Source organism: Plecotus auritus (genome assembly GCF_963455305.1).
Source record: "Plecotus auritus genome assembly, chromosome: 8".
NCBI lineage: Eukaryota > Metazoa > Chordata > Mammalia > Chiroptera > Vespertilionidae > Plecotus > Plecotus auritus.
This window is the reverse complement of record NC_137782.1, coordinates 151,754,172-151,774,078: the sequence shown is the minus strand read 5'-3', so window position 1 is coordinate 151,774,078 and position 19,907 is coordinate 151,754,172. Positions and strand designations below refer to the sequence as shown.

Below are 19,907 nucleotides of genomic sequence, written 5' to 3'. Positions count from 1 at the left end.
TGTGTATACATATATATATATATATATATATATATATATATATATATATATATATGTATACACACACACACATATACATATATATGTGTGTGTGTGTGTGTGTGTGTGTGTATATATATATATATATATATATATATATATATGGCCCAGTGACCAGCATGGCAGAATGACCGGCATGACTGGTGGTTATGACGTGCACTGTGGCAGCCAACCAGCCTGATCTGGGCCCCGATTAGCCCCCAACACCCCAATCGGGGGCGTGGCCAGTGGGCCAACTGCCCACAGCCCCTCCACCATGCTCCTCCTCCCCTCCCCACTGGCACTCCCCAATGGGCTCCCATTGGGGTGGGCCAGCTGGACCCCACCTGTGCACGAATTCATGCATAGGGCCTCTAGTTATGAATAATGCTGCTATGAACATGAGTGTGTGAATATATCTACTAGACCTTTCAATTCTTTTGGGAGTTGGATTGCTGGATCATATGATAGTTCTCTTTTTAATCTAAATTTTTTTATTGAAAAAAAAATTTTTTTTGACGGGGGGAAAGGGAGATGGGGAGAGAGAGAGAGAAACATCTAAGGGTGAGCCTGCAACCTGGGCATGTGCCCTGATTAGGTACTGAAAGGGAGACCCCTCAGTGCATGGGATCATGCTCAACCAACTGAGCCACACTGGCCATGGACAGGGCCTATTTTTAATTTTTTGAGGAGTCACCATATTGTTCCCAAAAGCTGAGTTCTGAAATTGTCTAGGAGTCTCTCCCCACTTCTAGTTTGCTACTTGCATATTTTAAACTTCTGATCCTTCCATTCTCTTTTGTTAATTAGTCACCATGCTTCCGTCTGTTTTACACCTTACAAGGTTTTTTTATCTCCCATTGATGGTGATGCTGTTGTAATAACCTGGTTATTATTTAACTGGAGGCCCAGTGCATGAAGATTCATGCAAGAATAGGCCTTCCTTCCCCTGGCTCCCAGCACGGCCTTCGCTCCGGCCTGGAGCTGGCCTTTCCGCCTTCGCTCCGGCCAGATCTGCCTTCCGCCTCTCACCTTATTGCATCAATTTGCATATTCCCTCCTTATTGGCTGTGGGCACCGCCATATTTGTTGTGGAGTTAGGGTCAATTTGCATATTCCGTCTTTATTAGATAGGACAGGAAAGGAGCAAGGGAAGACCAAATAGTAGCTTTGCCTATAAGCTGCATTAAACATTCTCCAAGTCTATTCCCTGCTAATCTGTGAGGGACGGGACTGGATAAAGGCATTTTAGATGCATGCCCAGTAAAGGTCTGAATGACATAGGTGTCTACTTGTTTGCCAGTTAGACCTGGGGACAAATCAGTGGCCAGAATGGGCATGGCCACTGCAAGCCCATGAAACCTAAATATTTAAACTTCCAAACAAAGAAGTGAGCTCTCTCTGCTCTCTTCTCTTCCTTTCACTCCCGGGTTTCCTAGCTCTCCTGTGGCAGGGGGATGCGCTCCCTTGTGCGGACATGGTGGATGGCCATGTCGGACTCCACCCATGGACTAAGAGACTTTAATTAGCTTAGATGCTGAACTTCACCCAGCTGCAACATGGAACCGAATGGCCTTACTTTTGGTTCTGCTGGAACCCTGGCTACACCATTTCCAGAAGTGGCTTAAGGGGTAGGGGATTTTGGAACCTGATAAATGTAACTCCACGCCAATAAAGCCTTCTTCCACATGTAAATCTTAGAAAATTCATTTTCTGCAGATATAGCAAAAACCATACTGCAACAAGGGAACTTAATGCTCCGGTAACAGTGGCACACCTCTTATTTCGCTCTTCTCTCTCCTAAGTTTTAATTGTTTTATAGTTTTAAAAAATTCCGCAACTGCGTTTTGATGGTGTATTAGGAGTGATGAGTGATAATTATGGCTGTGTTTAATCTTAAGTTTTGAGTTAGAAAATCATTTATCATATAGGTTACTATAGCAATATAAATGATCATTTTCATTATAAAAATATTTCACTAAAGAATTATATACCATAGGACATTTGTTTGTGTACAAATCATTATTTGCCAATTATATGGAAGTACTTATATATTGCATTTTGAGAAAATATTGAAATTTCAAATCTCATGTCTTGTTTCTTGTAGCATTTTTGAAACTTTTCTCCCCTTTGCTTGGTCCCCCTCTCCTTTTTTTGTTGTTAAATAAGTTTTTATTGATTTTAGAGGGAGGGGGAGAGAGAGAGAGAGAGAAATCTGTGTGAAACATCAACATCAATTGGCTGCCTCTTGCAGGTCCAGCGGGGAGGGATCAAGCCTGCAACCCAGGCATGTGCTCTGACTGGGAATCAAACTGGTGACCTCTTGGTGCATGTGGTGACCTTCAACCACTGAGCACACCGGCCAGGGTAGTTGGTCCCTGTTTCAAAAGCTTTTTTTTCTTTTGTTTTGAAAGTAATTTTAAAGACTCTAAATTTAGTAGGTAGATAAATTTAAATGAGCTGATATTTTATTTGTGTTAGACCAGGCGTCTGTTAAAACAGAAGTAACATTTATTTTGGCTAAACAGTTTCTGTTCTGCATATGTGTTTACATAACTTTTTCACACTCCATAAATTGAACAGAACAAGTACTCATAGTTTTGGATTGACTAAGTTTTTCTGTAAGATTTTTCAAGAAAATGGGTATTAATATTACCAATTTTACCTAAATATTATCACTTCATCTTTACTCTCTTGTTTCTAAGAAGTTATTATCAAATTGGTCTTGATAGTAGTTTTTATACTAAAGCATGTTTTTAATATTTTTGCTATATGCTCACACATCTAAGCTAGTCTATTGACTTGTAAATTTTGTAATTTTACATAAATAGCATCATACCTTCTCCAACTTGCTTTGTTTTTGAGATTTATTCATGGTGATAAATGTAGATGTAACCCATACTTGTAACTTCTATAGAGTGTTACATTGCATCATTGTGTGCTTATCCTTGTGGGTACTCTATGGTGGGTACTCTATAATCTGGGTACTCTATAATCGGACAATTCCACAGGAAGTTATGTGCATCTTTACCAGATATTACTCTGAGTTTTTCTGGTGCTGTTCTAGTTCCTGATTTTCTATATGTGACCTGTTTTTTTCCCTCTGGGAATTTTCAGGCTTTTTATTTTAGCAGTATTTTGAAATTTCAGTTACCTTTTTTATTGTTGTTGTGGCTCTACTTTCAGTTTTGCTATGCGCTTTCAATCACTTACCTTGTTTTAGTGCTGGGAAAGTTTTCTGAATAATTTATTTGATAAATGTCTTCTCTTTGCTTTTTTTGTTATTTCTGAAATATCTATTAGTTGGATGTTTTACTTTGGACTGATCTTAAAACTCTCCTCGTTGTATTCTCTCCCATTTTGAGTGTCTTTATTTTGGGATTGGGGGCGGGGGAGATGGATGAATCCTACTTTTTGGGTGTTTTTTCCAATTTGATTTTGTAACCTTGTAATTTTTTAAAGATTTTTTCATTGATTTTTTTTTTTTTTTTTTTTTTTTTAGAGAGAGGAAGGGAGAGGGAGAGAGAAACATCTATGTGAGAGTGAGAGACATGTATTGGCTGCCTCCTGCTTGTCCTCCCCCACACCCCATTTCGGATCCAGTTGCAACCTGGCTTTGTACCCTGACTGGAAATCTGATTGGTAACACCTAACCAGCTCAGCCACTCTGGCCAGGGCATAACCTTTTATTTTCAAAGGTCTGTCCTCATCTTAGTTCATAAGAGCACTTTCTTTTTCTCTGAAACACATTTTTATAACATCCCATTCATGTTTCATGAATACAGTACTCATTTCTCTTGAGGACTTTTTTTTTTTTTTTTTTTTGCTACTCTGCACTTTTTTCCCTGATTTGTTTATTGTTTCTTTTTATTTATTATGCGTTTCATCTTTGATGTTTTCCTTCATTGTCTGGTAATCTTTGGATGGCTATTCATGTTTAAGTTTGGAAGTTTTGTGTGAATGGACAAGGACGGTCATTTGGTAGGCCTCCTTGTATGGTGACCTGACCCATGACCATTTCAAGTATTCCTGAATGTAAGTAATCTGAAATTACTTTTTTGGTACTGTTGAATTTCCTCAGAGAGCAGTAAAATTGTTGTTTACCTGAGATATATAAAATTTCTGAAAGTTGAGTTGGGAAGTTGAGTGTTTTAGCATTCATTATGCAAATTTATAGCTTAACTTTGGTTTTCAGTAAGTCTTTTTTTTTTTTTTAAACATTTTTATTTATTTCAGAGAGGAAAGGAGAGATAAAAACATCAATGATGAGAATCATTGATTGGCAGCCTCCTGCACGCCCCCTATTGGGGATCAAGCCTGCAACCCGGGCATGTGCCCTTGACGGGAATCGAACCTGGGACCCTTCAGTCCACAAGCCGACGCTCCATCCATTTAGCCAAACCAGCCAGGGCTTCAGTAAGTCTTCTTATCCTGGCTTTCAATCCTGAACCATTGTAGTTCAGACTTTTCAAATTAAACTTCTGGTCTTTTTCCGTGTGTGGTAGTTTTAATACATATCTGCAAGTTCTTTTTTTTGTTTGTTTGTTGGTTTTTCTGTTCTTTTTAATATATTTTTACTGATTTCAGAGAGGAAGGGAGAGAGAGAGAGAAACATCAATGATGATAGAGAATCATTGATTGCCACCTCCTGCACATCCCACGCTGGGGATCGAGCCTGTAACTCTGGCAAGTGCCCCCACCGGAAATGGAACTGTGATCCTGGTTCATAGGTCGATGCTCAACCACTAGCCACGCCGGCTGGGCTGCAAGTTCTTTTTTAATTTTCCTCTGTGAGAGGTTGGGTCTATGTCTTCTACTCTTGAATTTGAGCTGGCCTAGTGACTTGCTTGTAACTAACAGACTGCAGCACTGGTGACACTCAGAAAAGGCCAAGTTGTTTTTTCCTGGTTCCCTTGGGACATTCCCCTTGGGGAAAGCCAGGTGCCATGTAAGAAGTCTGACTAGCTTGAGGTAGTTGAACTGGAGAGACCACATACAGGCTCTCCCCAGCTGAATTAAGTCCTAGCTGAATTCCTAGCAAACAGCTCCAATTTACTACAATCATTTAATAAGTTTTCAGGTGAATATTTCCCAAAATCTGAGAAATCTGAGAAACTCACAGTGGCAACTGCCCTTTGAGCTCTTAGAGTGAGTGAGCCAGTATTGATGCACTATTATTAACTAAAACCCACACTTACTCAGGTTTCATTATTTTTTTACCTAATGTCTCTTTTTCTATTCCAGAATTTAATTTAGGATATACTATATTACATTAAATTACCATGTCTCCTTAGGCTCCTTGTGGCTGTGAGAGTTGCTCTAACTTTCCTTGCTTTTTAGGTCCTTGCTAATTTTGAGGTATACTAATCAGGTATTTTATAGAATGTCTCAATTGCTATTTGTCTAATGCTTTCCTTAGAGATTAGACTGGGATTATGGGGCTTGGGGAAGAAGACCAGAGATGAAATGCTGTTTTCATCACATTATATCAAGAGATCATACTGCAAACATGATGATGGCTGTTGATTTGACCTTGATTACTTGGCTGAGATAATGTGTGTCTGGTTTCTCCACTGTGAAGTTAGTTACTCCTCCCCCCGCCCCCTTTTTCTTTTTGTGCTTTTTGGAAAGAAAGTCTCTTTGCCCAGTTTAAGGGGTGGGAAGTTATGGTCCACCTATTTGCGGAGTATCTACATAAATTATTTGGAATTTTTATGCACTGGAGATACGTCTTTTTTTCTCACATTTATTCATTTATTCAGTCATTTATTTTAATCCACGTGGACTCATGGATATTTTATAATTCAATATTGCTTTATTTATTTTGTTATTTTTGATCTACCAGAGGATAAGAGTTGTGAATTAGTTTTTTCTGTTTTGGTTCTCTCCTCCTGTATTACCTGTATTTTTTTACTTTGGCATTGTGTTATTTGACTTATCACTACACTTAAATTTTCTTTGTAATTTATATTTCTTATCTTTTAAACTTTTAAACTAGATTCTCCCTTCTTTCATCCCCCCCCCCCCATATGACCTAAATTTGCTATTTCGTGGCCATTATTTCTTATGTATTGCATTAGTTGCCCATATCATTTTATCTTTCATGTTCAACCTTCCTGGGTCTATTTATTGTGGCTGAATTTTTAAAATTTAGTGTGTAGATAGATGATTTTGTTTTGGAAGTTATTTTTTTAAAAATAGGTGAGTTTATATTTATTAACATGACAGTGTCATTGTTCTGGGTTGTATTTGCTTTCTCTTTTTAATGTTTGAAATTTTAAAATATTTTACTGTCTTTCTTTTGGGAATGTTTTTTCTTTCTGTGACTTAGAGATTTTATAATCTATTTCATCGATGGCTATCTTTATAATCTATACTAATAAAAGGGTAGAATGCTAATTAGACCGTGTGACCAGACATCTTCCAGATGTCTGACTTCCTTCCGGACACAGTTAGGGGGTGACCAGGCCAGCAGGAGGGCAGTTAGGGGACGACCAGGCCAGTTGGGCGGCAGCCACGCTGGCAGGTAAGCAGTTAGGAGCCAGCGGTCCCAGATTGTGAGAGGGATGTCCGACTGCCGGTATCGGGCCTAAACTGGCAGTCAGACATCCCCCGAGGGGTCCCTCATTGGAGAGGGTGCAGGCCAGGCTGAGGGACCCCCCCCTTTCCCCTGCACGATTTTCGTGCACCGGGTCTCTAGTTATGTAATAAATCTGAAAGATGTGGCAGTTAGTTTACTTCTAATATTTCCTACTTTTTATCTTCTACCATCTGCTTTTGATTCTTCAATTACCACTCTTTATAGTAGCTGATTTCTGTTACATTTTGAAAAGAAAATGTCTTTTAATAAACACTGCCTTTATAATTATTCTAAGTGTGGATACATTTTGGGGGACACCTTGTATATCTGTCACTTTACTTAATCACTCTAAACAAATGTGACCTTCTTCCCCCAAGAAAGAAGAAATTCACACATATATGCTACCTATACCTTCGCCTCTTTCCTGCACCTTCTAGTAGTGTTGTTTTATTATTTCTATTTGATTATGATTTATGTTTATCATCACTTTTAAAAATATGTTTTTATTGATTTCAGAGAGGAAAGGAGAGGGAGAGAGAGATAGAAACATCAATGATGAGAGAGAATCATGGATCAGCTGCCTTCTGGTCCCCCTGACCAGGAATTGAACTGTGACCTCCTGGTTCATAAGTCAACACTCAACCACTGAGCCACATGGGTTGGACTATCATAACTTTTTTAGTCATTTCTTATTTAGCTGAATTTGATCTCTTTAGAGTGTGTGTGTGTGTGTAATTAAAAAAAAAAAATTTTTAAGAATGGGCCTAGAAGAATGAAATTGCATTCTTGCATGTGTGGGAGGTAAACTTTCTCTACCCTCGAAATAAGGGTCTTGTGAATTAAACTGAAAAAATACAGAGAAGCAAGAAAAAAGACAAAGTTTATTTATGGGAGTCCAAATAAGTAGTTAGAATTTAGAGTTGATATGCCATTTTAATGGGGAAGGGGATGGAGAGGAGGGGCACTTAGGGAATAACAAAACACTTTTAGGAAAAGACAAATAGTTCTTTAGGAGAGTAGATGGGGGGGGGGGGCGGTCTTCTGACAATGTTTGATGTCTTATTTCAGTGCTGACTTCTCATCTCAGGTGATAGAAGTCAATCTCCCATTATTGGAAGCCTACCTTTGGAGGGAGGGATTTTTGTCTCATTTAGTTCTTTTGGAAGACTCTGCTTTTTAGATAGTAAGGGGAGTGGAGTTCAGACAAAGCCTCTTTCTGCATCTGTTGATTTGTTCATGTCTTCAGCTCAGTATAATTTTGATGCCACTGTGATATAATTTGTAATCCTTTCACATGTTTGAAAGGACAACAGTCTAGTTGATATAAAACACTTGTGTCATGCTTTGCTTCCTTGAAGTGTTTGACACTGCTCCACTTCTCTCTGCATTGCCTTTTGGAAGACTGAAACTAGCCTGATTTATCTCCCCTCTCCTGCTTTAAGTTGCTGTATTTAGGAGAGGGCATGGAAGAGAGTGAGGGATTGAATTCCCATTGGATTCTGTATTTGCCTTTAAAATATAATAGCTTAAATATATTGTGTTATTTTTTCCATAACCTAAATTGTAAATATGTTTTCTCCAAATTCTTAGTAGACCATGGCTGTATAATACTTCATCCTGTAGGCGAGGTTTTATTAGCCTCAACATCATTGATAACTTTTTGCTGCAGGGATGGCCTGTGCATTATAGGATGTTTTAGAGCAGTGGTTCTCAACCTTTCTAATGCCGCGAACCTTTAATACAGTTCCTCATGTTGTGGTGACCCCAACCATAAATTATTTTCGTTGCTACTTCATAACTGTAATTTTGCTACTGTTAATGAATCGTAATGTAAATATCTGTGTTTTCCGATGGTCTTAGGCGACCCTGCTAGTGGTTCTCAACCTGTGGGTCGTGACCCACAACCACTGCTGTAGAGCCTAAGACCATCGGAAAACACAGATATTTACATTACGATTCATTAACAGTAGCAAAATTACAGTTATGAAGTAGCAACGAAAATAATTTTATGGTTGGGGGTCACCACAACATGAACTGTATTAAAGGGTCACAGCATTAGAAAGGTTGAGAACCACTGTGTTAGAGCCTTCCTGGCCTCTCTACTAATTAGATGCCAGTAGTTCTCCCTCCACTCATTCTTCATGCTAGTTGTGACAATAAAAGTCTCTAAACTTTGCCAAATGCCCTCTGGGGGACAAAATCTCCCCTGGTTGAGAAACCAGTTATACACTTACTCCATTCTTCTATTGTTAGAAATACAAATTATTTTTATTTTCAGTATAAGTAGCACTCTAATGAATATCATTATGCACAAAGATTTTTCTCCTTTGATCTTTTATGGTGAATTTTACATTACTGATTTCCAAATATATAACCTCTAGAGGCCCAGTGCACGAAATTCGTGCACGGGGGGGGGGGGGGGAGGTGTCCCTCAGCCCAGCCTGCACCCTCTCCAATCTGGGACCCCTCGAGGGATGTCCGACTAAACGGACAGTCGGACATCCCTCTCACAATCCAGGACTGCTGGCTCCCAAATGCTCGCCTGTCTGCCTTCCTGATTGCCCCTAACCGCTTCTGCCTGCCAGCCTGATCACCCCCTAACCACTCCCCTGTCAGCCTGATTGATGCCTAACTGCTCCCCTCCCAGCCTGTTTGCCCCTAACTGCCCTCCCCTGCAGGCCTGGTCACCCCCAAGTGCTCTCCCCTGTAGGCCTGGGTCCCTCCCAACTGCTTTTCCCTGCAGGCCTGGTCGCCCCCAACTTCCCTCCTCTGCCGGCTTGGTCACCCCTAACTGCCCTCTCCTGCAGGCTTGATCGCCCCCAACTGCCCTCTCTTGCAGGCCTGATCTCTCCCACCTGCCCTCCCCTGCTGGCCTGATCGCCCACAACTGCCCTCCCTTGCAGACCTGGTCCCTCCCAACTGCCCTCCCTTGCTGGCCATCTTGTGGTGGCCATCTGTGTCCACATGGGGGCAGCCATCTTGTGTGTTGGAGAGATGGTCAATCTGCATATTAATCTTTTATTAGATAGGATAGAGGTCTGGTGCATGGGTGGGGGCCAGCTGGTTTGCCCTGAAGGGTGTCCTGGATCAGGGTGGGGGTTCCCTTGGGGTGTGGGGCGGCCTGGGCGAGGGGCCTGTGGTGGTTTGCAGGCCGGCCATGCCCCCTGGTGACCCAAGCAGAGACCCTGGTATCTGGGGTTTGTTTATCTTCTACAATTGAAACTTTGTAGCCTGGAGCAGAGCCAAGCCTTCTGCTCCCTCTGTGGCGGCAGCCATTTCTGTTGGAATTTATGTATCTTCTATAATTGAAACTTTGTAGCCTTAAGTGGAGGCCTGGGCTGGCCAGGGTGTGTGGAAAGCTTGGTTTCCTCTATCGCCAGGGGCAACCCTAGCCTCATGCTCTTTCCAGCTCTGTGGCTGCCACCATTTCTGTTTGGTTTTATGTATCTTCTATCATTGAAACTTTGTAGCCTTGAGTGGAGGCCTAGGCTGGCAAAGCAGGCGGAAAGCTTGGCTTCCTCCATTGCTGGGGAAACCCAAGCCTCCCTCCTGCTCTCTGTGGCCATAACCATCTTGGTTGGGTTTATTTGCATATTCGCTCCTGATTGGCTGGTGGGTGTGGCTTGTGGGTGTAGCGGAGTGATGGTTAATTTGCATATTACTCTTTTATTAGATAGGATTTTTCTGTTTCTGTTATGAAAGATTTAAAAATATGCTATTTGTTTAATGGATTCTATTGTTTAATCTTTTAAAATAATACAATATTTATGTACAGTTTGGGTTATTTAGAATAACTTCTCAGAAGTAGAATATTGGGTCAGAGTTCTAATTATTATATAATCTTGGTATTTTTAGGATGCATTTCTGAGCTGGGATTGGCAAAATCACAGGTAGAGAGATTTTTCCATAGCAGTTTATAATCCTTGCACCACATTGGTTGGTATAAAGTTCTGCCTAACTGAGGCTTACCTGTTACTTTAATTTTTTTTTTTAATTTTTAATTTTGAAGTAATTTTAGATGTATAGAAAGTCACAGGCTAGTACCCCTGTAAACTGGTTTTCTTACATTACTATGGTGTACTTGTCTAATATAAGAAACCAGCATTTGTACTATTCTGTTAACCAAACTCCAGACTCTATTTGGATTTTACCAGTTTTTCTATTCTCTTTTTCTATGCTAGGGTCCAATTTGGGTACCACATTACATTTAGTACCCTTGCTTTTTTAGTCTCCAAACATTTATATATCACTATTTTGATTTTTAAAAATAATAAAAACTGCTTTAAAATGCATTAATCACTTAAGCCTTGAGATGAGAATGCCAGTTCTAGGCTATTGCTTTTGTTTGAATTCTGACTTGCTACATAAATTTTGTTATCTGGGTACACTAGGTATTTCAGTTTTCTCAATTATAAAATAAGAATATTCATAACACTAACTTTACTAAATTATTGTTTGATGTAAATGATATAGTGCACATCAATCTCTTAATATAAAGCCTGGCTTACAGAGCTCATACAAAAAAAACTAAGCATTATTATTATTGCTATACTAGTAGCCCTGTGCATGAATCCGTGTGCCAGTAGCTCTCTGCGGGACCTGGCTGCTCTGTGCCTGCTGCCTAGAGCCTCTCCATGGCCCAGAGGCCCATCTGTGCCCTGGCCTGGCCAGAGGCCCTTAGTGGTGGGGGTGAAACACTTGCCTTGTCTCCACGGCAATGAAGCACGCATTCCGCCAGGCCGCTCACGCTGCCCGCTCTCAGCAGCTGCTCCCCTCGGGACTGGGGGACTCCGATGGGGCTGAGCGGACTGGGCGCCACCATCTTGTGGCTATGGGCATCATCTTTGTGATGGAGTGATGGTTAATTTGCATATTACCCTTTTATTAGATAGGATATGTTACTTTTTAGTCAAAAGAACAGAAACCCTTAGGAAAAAATGTTTGTCCATAGGTCTAAATCATCCCTGACAGCACTTCATCCTTTTTAATAGGTAGCAGATGGGATTGACAGATTGTGCTCTTTTTAAGCAAGGCTTGCCCAATGTCCATGTGGCTCCTTTAGAAGAGTGTGCAAGCTGTAGAAAGGAGAATGGGAATTTTGTAGTATCTGAATGTCCTTTGTTGAAATTTTAATAATTTACTTTGTAAAGATTTTTGGCTGAATATTTCTTTGAGAATTGTTTGCTTTATTGATACTAGTTTTTCTAAAGGGTAGAATTTAAATGAGTTAATTTGTGAAGCATTTAAGCAGTGCATGCCACAGAATGAGCACTATGGAAGTATTTGCTTATTCCTCAGTGCCTCAAACAAGAGAAAAGCATATTTTGGTTACTTGTTATAGAGCCTCTGGAGCAAAAATTAATTGAAATAATAAGAGGTAAGAGGACCGTTAGCCCTCTCAGATAGTCACCTGGTTGTCCCTGAAGGGGCTTGCTTTCTGACCAAACCTCTTGGCAGTCTGCTGCTATTGTACTGTAGAGATGGATTCAAGCAACTAAAGGTACCTTTGGCCATAGTATCTGTCATTTGTACTTATTAAGGAATAAAGAGAGATCGAAATTGTTTAGGCACTTATTTCTCTTATCTGTCCTGCAATTTAAATTTCATTGCCATAAAAAGTATTCAAGTATTGTTGTTCAGGAAGAAATATGCCTAATTTTGGCAAAACCTAGAAAGACAGCACTAAAATTTTTTTAAAATTCTGGTTATGGAGAATTTCACATGTACATAAAGGTTGAAATGATAGTAGATACTGATCCCTCGTGTGCCTATCACCCTATTTCAGTAATCATTGACAGAGAGCCAATAGTATTTTTAAATTGCTATGGACTTCATTTTCATAGCAGTTCTTCAAGGAAATGACAGTGCATTAAAATGGATGTATCTGCTGGGTCTTAATGGTCCACTGTGTCAAAGTAGGTGATTGTTTCTTTGTTTGCAATGGAAAAAAAAACTTTGGGTATCAATATATTGACATTTATTTTATTTTATTTTATTTATTTTTTTAAGATGCACCTATGACTTTTTTTATTTTTTTAAATTTTATTTTATTTTTTGATTGTTTGAAGTATTACAAATAGTAGTACATATGTCTCCTTTTTTTTCCTCCCCATTGACCTCCCCCGGGCCTCCCCTACCCCCCAGTACATGCCTTTACCTGCCCCCGCCCCCCCCCCCCAGTGTCTTGTATTATTGACATTTATTTTAGATCCTTATTGATTATAGGACTCACTCTAAAGGAATGTTCCTAGTTGAAATAACATTTATTAAATGGCATTCAATTTAAATAATTTTTATTACAGTTGAATGTTTAAAGTGGAAAAGGTACAACATCTATAATAATAAAAGCGTAATATGCTAATTAGACCAGATGTTCTTCTGGACGTCCTTTCTTCCAGACAAAGCCACAGCGGGCGGGGCAGGCAGCAGAGGCCCATTGCCATGGCGGGACAGGGCCAGGGCCAAGGCCCTTGCACAAATTTTGTGCATCGGGCCTCTAGTATATAATAGAGAGTATTTCTTTTACTCCTGTCTTCCAACCTCTTGATTTCTCTTCCCCAGAGGTTTCAGTTCTTGTTTGCTTCTAGAAAATGAATATGTATATTTGTGTGCATACTCACACACACGTATATATATATTTTTAAATTGTAGGCTATTATGTTTTACCTATATATCATTAAATATGAATCTTGATTCTTCTATTAATCATTTCCAAATGGGTAATATTAAGGTGGTTTATTTATTATTTATTTATTTTTGCAATATACAAAATAAATTTATTACAAGATTATAGATAAAAAATAATTATCCATTTACATTCAATAAGCATTAATACTTCAAGAAAAATATTTTAAATATTTTCAAAACTACTAACATATTATAAAATCACAAAAGTTGTAGGAAATATTAAAAATCTGCATATAACAGGATTACTTCTGTTACATTCTAAAATTTTTTTTCCCTTTGGCTCTTTTTGTTCATCATTTTATGTTGTTCATTATATTCCACAAATGAGTGAAATCATGTGATATTTATCTTTCTCCAACTGGCTTACTTCACTTAGCTAAGATAGTTTTATATATTTTACTTTTTCTAACAGTGCTGCAGTGAATATTTGTATATATAGGAGTAAACCTATAGGTTCTTTGTATATATAGGAGTAAACCTATAGGTTCTCAAAACCTATAGAATTTGGTTGAAGAATATGTGCAATTGCAATTTTGGATAGATTTTATGAAATTTCCTTTTACTGAGATTGTACCAGTTTAATGATATCAGCAGTGTGTATTTCTGCATAATCTCATGTCGAAAATGATTACCAAACCTTTGATCTTTGCCAATTTGACCCATGAAATTGATACCTCAGTGTATTTTTAATTTTCATTTATTTTATGAATATGAGGTTGGGCATATTTTAAGATCCATTTTTCTATCACCTTGGTCATTTTCTTACTGACTTATAGGATTTTTATATTAGGGAGATTTGTTTATGATTAGAAATGCAGTTCCTTAAATCTTACCATGTAATGTGCTATTGTTTTACTTTAGGCTTCTTTAACTTTTTAAATTAAAATAAGCATTGACATAGTTTAAAGAACAACATAGTTCTGTAAGGCCCTCTTCATGGAGATTCACCAGAACCAACCAACCATTTCTAAATCTTAGTTCCTGATTTCTTTGGAGTTTATCTTTAAATCTCTAAATCATGTGCTTCTTGATTCCCCCCTCCCCCTCCACCCAGTTTTAGGAATTATTTATCTCATTACCAAAGATGAGATTTACCACTTTCACCCCTGTACCCCAAACATACGCCCACACTCTTCCTTTTCTTCCTCATCTGATCAAGAGAGGATTACTTTTTATTTCTTGTGCTATATATTGAACCTTAGAGTTATTGTATAAGTTGAATTATAAAAAAAATTTAACCAGGTTTTGTTTCTTGGTTTTCCTTTCTCCTAGAACTGTGGTTCTCAACTTGCTGCACATAGGAAGCACCAGAGATGCTTTAAAAAATTACTGATATCTGAGTCCCGTCCCCAGAGATTCTGATTTAATTGGTTTGATGATTGTAATGTGCTAGGATTTTGAAACCATTGTTGTAGAAAAAGGATGTGCAGGGAAATTTTCTTGTTTTGTGTGTGTGTGTGTGTGTTTTTTTTTTCTGTTTAGTAAATTCAGATAAATCTGAAAAATATACTTGGATAGGAGTTACTCGAGAATATATGAGCTAGTATAGGTGAATTCTCTATCAGATTTAAATATATAACACCTATAAAATTTTTTCTTTCAGATTAATTATTAAACATGGGTGCATTTTTGGATAAACCCAAAACTGAGAAACATAATGCTCATGGTGCTGGGAATGGTTTACGTTATGGCCTGAGCAGCATGCAAGGATGGAGAGTGGAAATGGAAGACGCACACACAGCTGTTGTAGGTATTCCTCACGGCTTGGAAGACTGGTCATTTTTTGCAGTTTATGATGGCCATGCTGGATCCCGAGTGGCAAATTACTGCTCAACACATTTATTAGAACACATCACTAATAACGAAGACTTCAGGGCAACTGCAAAATCAGGATCTGCTCATGAGCCTTCAGTGGAAAATGTCAAGAATGGTATCAGAACTGGCTTTTTGAAAATTGATGAATTCATGCGTAACTTTTCAGACCTCAGAAATGGAATGGACAGGAGTGGTTCAACTGCAGTGGGAGTTATGATTTCACCGAAGCATGTCTACTTTATCAATTGTGGTGATTCACGTGCTGTTCTGTGTAGGAATGGACAAGTCTGCTTTTCCACCCAGGATCACAAGCCTTGCAATCCAAGGGAGAAGGAGCGTATCCAAAATGCAGGAGGCAGCGTAATGATACAGCGTGTTAATGGTTCATTAGCAGTGTCTCGTGCTCTGGGGGACTATGATTACAAGTGTGTTGATGGCAAGGGCCCAACAGAACAACTAGTTTCTCCAGAGCCTGAGGTTTATGAACTTTTAAGAGCAGAAGATGATGAATTTATCGTTTTGGCTTGTGATGGGATCTGGGATGTTATGAGTAACGAGGAGCTCTGTGATTTTGTTAAATCTAGGCTTGAGGTATCTGATGACCTGGAAAATGTTTGCAATTGGGTAGTGGACACTTGTTTACATAAGGTATGTAAGTCTTTTTGTTATAATTAAAATACCCTATTAATTTAGAAAAAAACATGGTAAGTAAAATCAAGCAAACATAAATTTTAAAAACTTAGTATTTTCATTATGGTTGTATATTTTTAAGTTATTTTCTTCCTCAGAAACGAAACCTTTTTTTTTTAAGCCATTCTCATTTGCCTCAACCTTCTAATTTGAAAATTAAGTTGAATAAATTTCTGTGGTATTTGTTGTCATTTAAGTACTTTATGGCTTGTTGCTGTGCCAGAGCATCTATACGGAATGTGACTTTTAAAAAATATATGTTTTTATTGATTTCAGAGAGAGGGAGGAGAGGGAGAGAAAAATAGAAACATCAATGATGAGAAGAAATCATCAATCATCTGCCTCTTGCATGCCCCCCATTGGGAATCTAGCCCACAACCTAATAATGTGTCCTGACTGGGAATTGAACTGTGACCTCCTGGTTCATGGGTCGACACTCAGCCACTGAACTGAGCCACACCAGCCAGGCCAGAACATGACTTTAATTCAAATTCTCAGCATTGGCAATAGCTGTCTTAAACCTTCTTATGAAGCAGTTTGATGTATATAAGTATAATTCTGTACTAGATACACAAAAGATCAAGAGCCACATAAAATGTTGGAAGATAAACCAGAACCCTAGACTAGGTAAAGTTTGTAATTTAGTTTTGAGCCTCCTAGTAGGTAAGATATAAAAACAAGTAAAAGTATGAATTGCGTATTTTTTACTGATCAGCTGCCTCCTGCATGCCCTCTACTGGAGATCGAGCTTGCAATTCGAGCATGTGCCCTGACCGGAATCTAACTTCCTGGTTCATAGGTCGACGGTCAACTACTAAGCCATGCCAGCCAGGCTCAATCTTCTTTTTTCATTTAATAACATATTGTAGAGAGATCTCCATGTTTATAAGTATTGACCTAAATCATTTTTCCTGGTTGCATAGCATTCTGTTGAGTGAATGACATGTAGTTTTTTTTTTTAGAATAATCAAGAATGAGATGTACTTTGAAGGAAAGAAGTTTGTATTGTAGATAAACATTACTCTCCCTTTTATTGAGAGGATATTAGTTTTCAGGAATTTTGACCCCACCTTTCTGAATGTGGAGTTTAAATGATTCTGGGGACATATTTCACTTCATAGCTTTTAGTTTGAACTGATAAATATGCCTTTTGGTAGTGTTGAAAGATTCTAGCCAGAGTTTTAGAATCTCATGAATCATAAATGATAGTAATAGGGACAAGAGGCTGGACTGAGTGATTCATCATAGTTCTTTGAATGAAGCTGTGCTCAAATCGAAATCAGTTTTGAGAAGTTTAGTTAGCTGTTTTTGTTCAAACATACAGATTTATGACCCACTCTCTTTACTTATGGAGTTAAGTAAACCTCTTAACCATTCCTATTTTCTACCTACATAATTTCGTCACTTCACTTGTTTAGGGTTAGCAATATTATAAAACAATGTGATTAAAATAGAATATAATTGCTTTGAATTTAATCCATGGAAAGCATTTGGCCCAGTGCTTAGCACTTAGCAGTTGCTCAGTAGGTGTTGATTGCTCAGTAGGAATAGATCCAGTTTTTAAGTAGATGTTTCCTTGATAATAGATTTAAATGAAATGTTAATATTTTCCAGCACTTCTAACACATTATGTCCTAATAGTTTACAAGCACTTTTATATGTTAACGCATGAAATCTAGGAAGATTGTGATAATCATCATAATCACAATAGTATCAATAAATGATTGCTTTCTATGAACCAGATGCTATTCTGAACACTTTACACTTTTAAAAACTCATTTAATTTTCACAACCATGAAAAGTAAGTAGCATTAGTATTGTTTTTGATAACCATTTTTCAGGGTTGCCTTTTTACAGTATGAAGCTATAAATGTAGGATGAATACTTATATCCTGTTAGCTGGAAATTTAACTGATTATTTATGCAAGGGTGATTTGCATAAAACCAAAAGGGAAGAATCTTTTTTAAAAAAAATGTATTTTATTGATATTTTACAGAGAGGAAGGGATAGGGATAGAGAGTTAGAAACATCGATGAGAGAGAAACATCCATCAGCTGCCTCCTGCACACCTCCTACTGGGGATGTGCCCGCAACCAAAGTACGTGCCCTTGACCGGAATCGAACCTGGGATCTTTCAGTCCGCAGGCTGACGCTCTATCCACTGAGCCAAACCAGTTTCAGCAGGAAGAATCTTTTTTAATTACTGTATAAAAATTACTGAAACACATTTATACTTTGTGTTTAGAGGAAAGTCATCTTCATGTAGAAATAGAAGCAGCATCATTGAAATTACATGTTGAGGTGTAAATGTAAATTATTTCCTTTAAATATCTTAGGATATTTAAACTTCTTGAAACTACTTTTCAGTTAATTTTCCAACTGATGGGATATGATGTATGTTTTATAACCTAAAAATCTAATGGAAATTACTTATATTTATATATTGGCATATATATAAATAATTTTCATTAGATTTTTAAGTTTTATATATATACACACACACGGATGGATAGATAAGGAATGGCTAAGCAAAGCTCATACTATTGTTACTAAAATAGAAAATGGTTAGAAGAAACTGGGATTTCTAAAAATATGAGCTATTGTTTATTCATAAAATTGCTTTAAAAATCATTAGTATTCAAGTGAATATTGGACTTGAATATCTATGGTATAAAGTTTTGCCTGATCTGAACTTATATAGTAAAATCCTGGTTCTTGTGAAAGAATATATTGACTTTCTCTCTATTTCTTTCTTTTTTTGCTATTTGAAAACATTGTGCGTTTTTATTAATACAGCCAATGCAGTATTTCTAATATTAATCATGAAAGTTTTGATGGGTTTCATTAAGGAATGAAAGTAGTTTGGGCCATTTTGGAAATCCTGATTCTCCACCCCCCTCCCCCTTGCAGATACTGAGAAGCTGGTAATATACTTAGGATGATTCTTCCTACTAAAGCATGAAAGTGTATGGAGGGAGTTTACTTTTTTAAAGTATATTTTTACTGATTTCAGAGAGGAAGGGGGAGAGAGAGAGAGAGAGAAACATCAATGGTTGAGAGAGATTCATTGATGGGCTGCCTCCTGCACGCCCCCCCACTGGGGATCAAGCCCCCAAATGGGGCATGTGCGCTGACTGGGAATCAAATTATGACCTCCTGGTTCATAGGTTGATGTTCAAACAGCCACACCAGCAGGTTTACTCTTTTTGAAGTCTTCTCAAGACCTGACCTCTCCTGTCTTCAAGCTTTGCTCCGTTGAGTATTAGGCGTTGATGGCAGAAGTTTTTCAAGGCCTATCTTTTCTGCTGTGTTGTTTGGGTTCTGAAAAGGTGGAAAGTCTGAACCAAACAATGCCTGCCTAGATTCATGTCATAATGACTGAAAAGACTGTAATTAGTATGGCCTTGTTTTTTTTCATTTGGGTTGACAGGCCCCACTATCAAACAGAAATAGCCTACTGCCTCCATTGACTTAATGTTTTTAGAGTGGTGAATAGAAAAGGTGTTTCACATACTTATTTGGAATTAAAATAAATGTGTTAAGTGTGTACATTCTGGATGATTAAGCTGTAATTGCTTAAGTAACTCTACTTTGAAGTAAATAGAAAGTTGGTAGACTATAAAAATAATTATTTCTTTTTCTTTAATATATAGGGAAGTCGCGATAACATGAGTATTGTACTAGTTTGCTTTCCAAATGCTCCCAAGGTCTCAGATGAAGCAGTGAGAAAAGATTCAGAGTTGGATAAGTACTTGGAATCACGGGTTGAAGGTAAGAAAGATGCTTTTTTGTTTGTTTTTAATTTAGAAGGAAAGGAAAAATATACTTCCTTGTTTATCAAATAGCTTTTTTAAAAATTTCCATCTGTCAAAGATTCATTATCACATCGTGGACCAATGTGTCGGAATTTCTTGGCATAGAGAAAACAAATGTGTCTATTATACCACCAGAGAGAAACATAATTTGAAAAGAGTCTGTTAAAGTTTACTATTTTTGCTTTCCCTGATTACATTTTTGGTAATAAGTGAAGAATCCAGTGTAATTGGCCTCAGGTTATCATGAACTTCAGTTCATGATAATTGCACTATAATTCAGTTTAGCTATAATTCTACTAAC

The 19,907-nt window shown here is 38.0% G+C and overlaps 1 protein-coding gene across 3 annotated transcripts in view; it reads left to right on the top strand.

Moving 5' to 3' along the window:
- PPM1B (protein phosphatase, Mg2+/Mn2+ dependent 1B) overlaps positions 1 to 19,907 on the top strand; it is a 70,576-nt gene that overhangs the window by 20,099 nt on the left and 30,570 nt on the right. For all 3 annotated transcript variants that reach the window (XM_080683261.1, XM_080683262.1, XM_080683260.1), the window contains exons 2-3: positions 14,889 to 15,748; positions 19,445 to 19,562. In XM_080683261.1, the coding sequence (XP_080539387.1) occupies positions 14,903 to 15,748; positions 19,445 to 19,562 (964 nt within the window). In that variant the 5' untranslated portion in view covers positions 14,889 to 14,902. The remainder of the gene's footprint in view (positions 1 to 14,888; positions 15,749 to 19,444; positions 19,563 to 19,907) is intronic.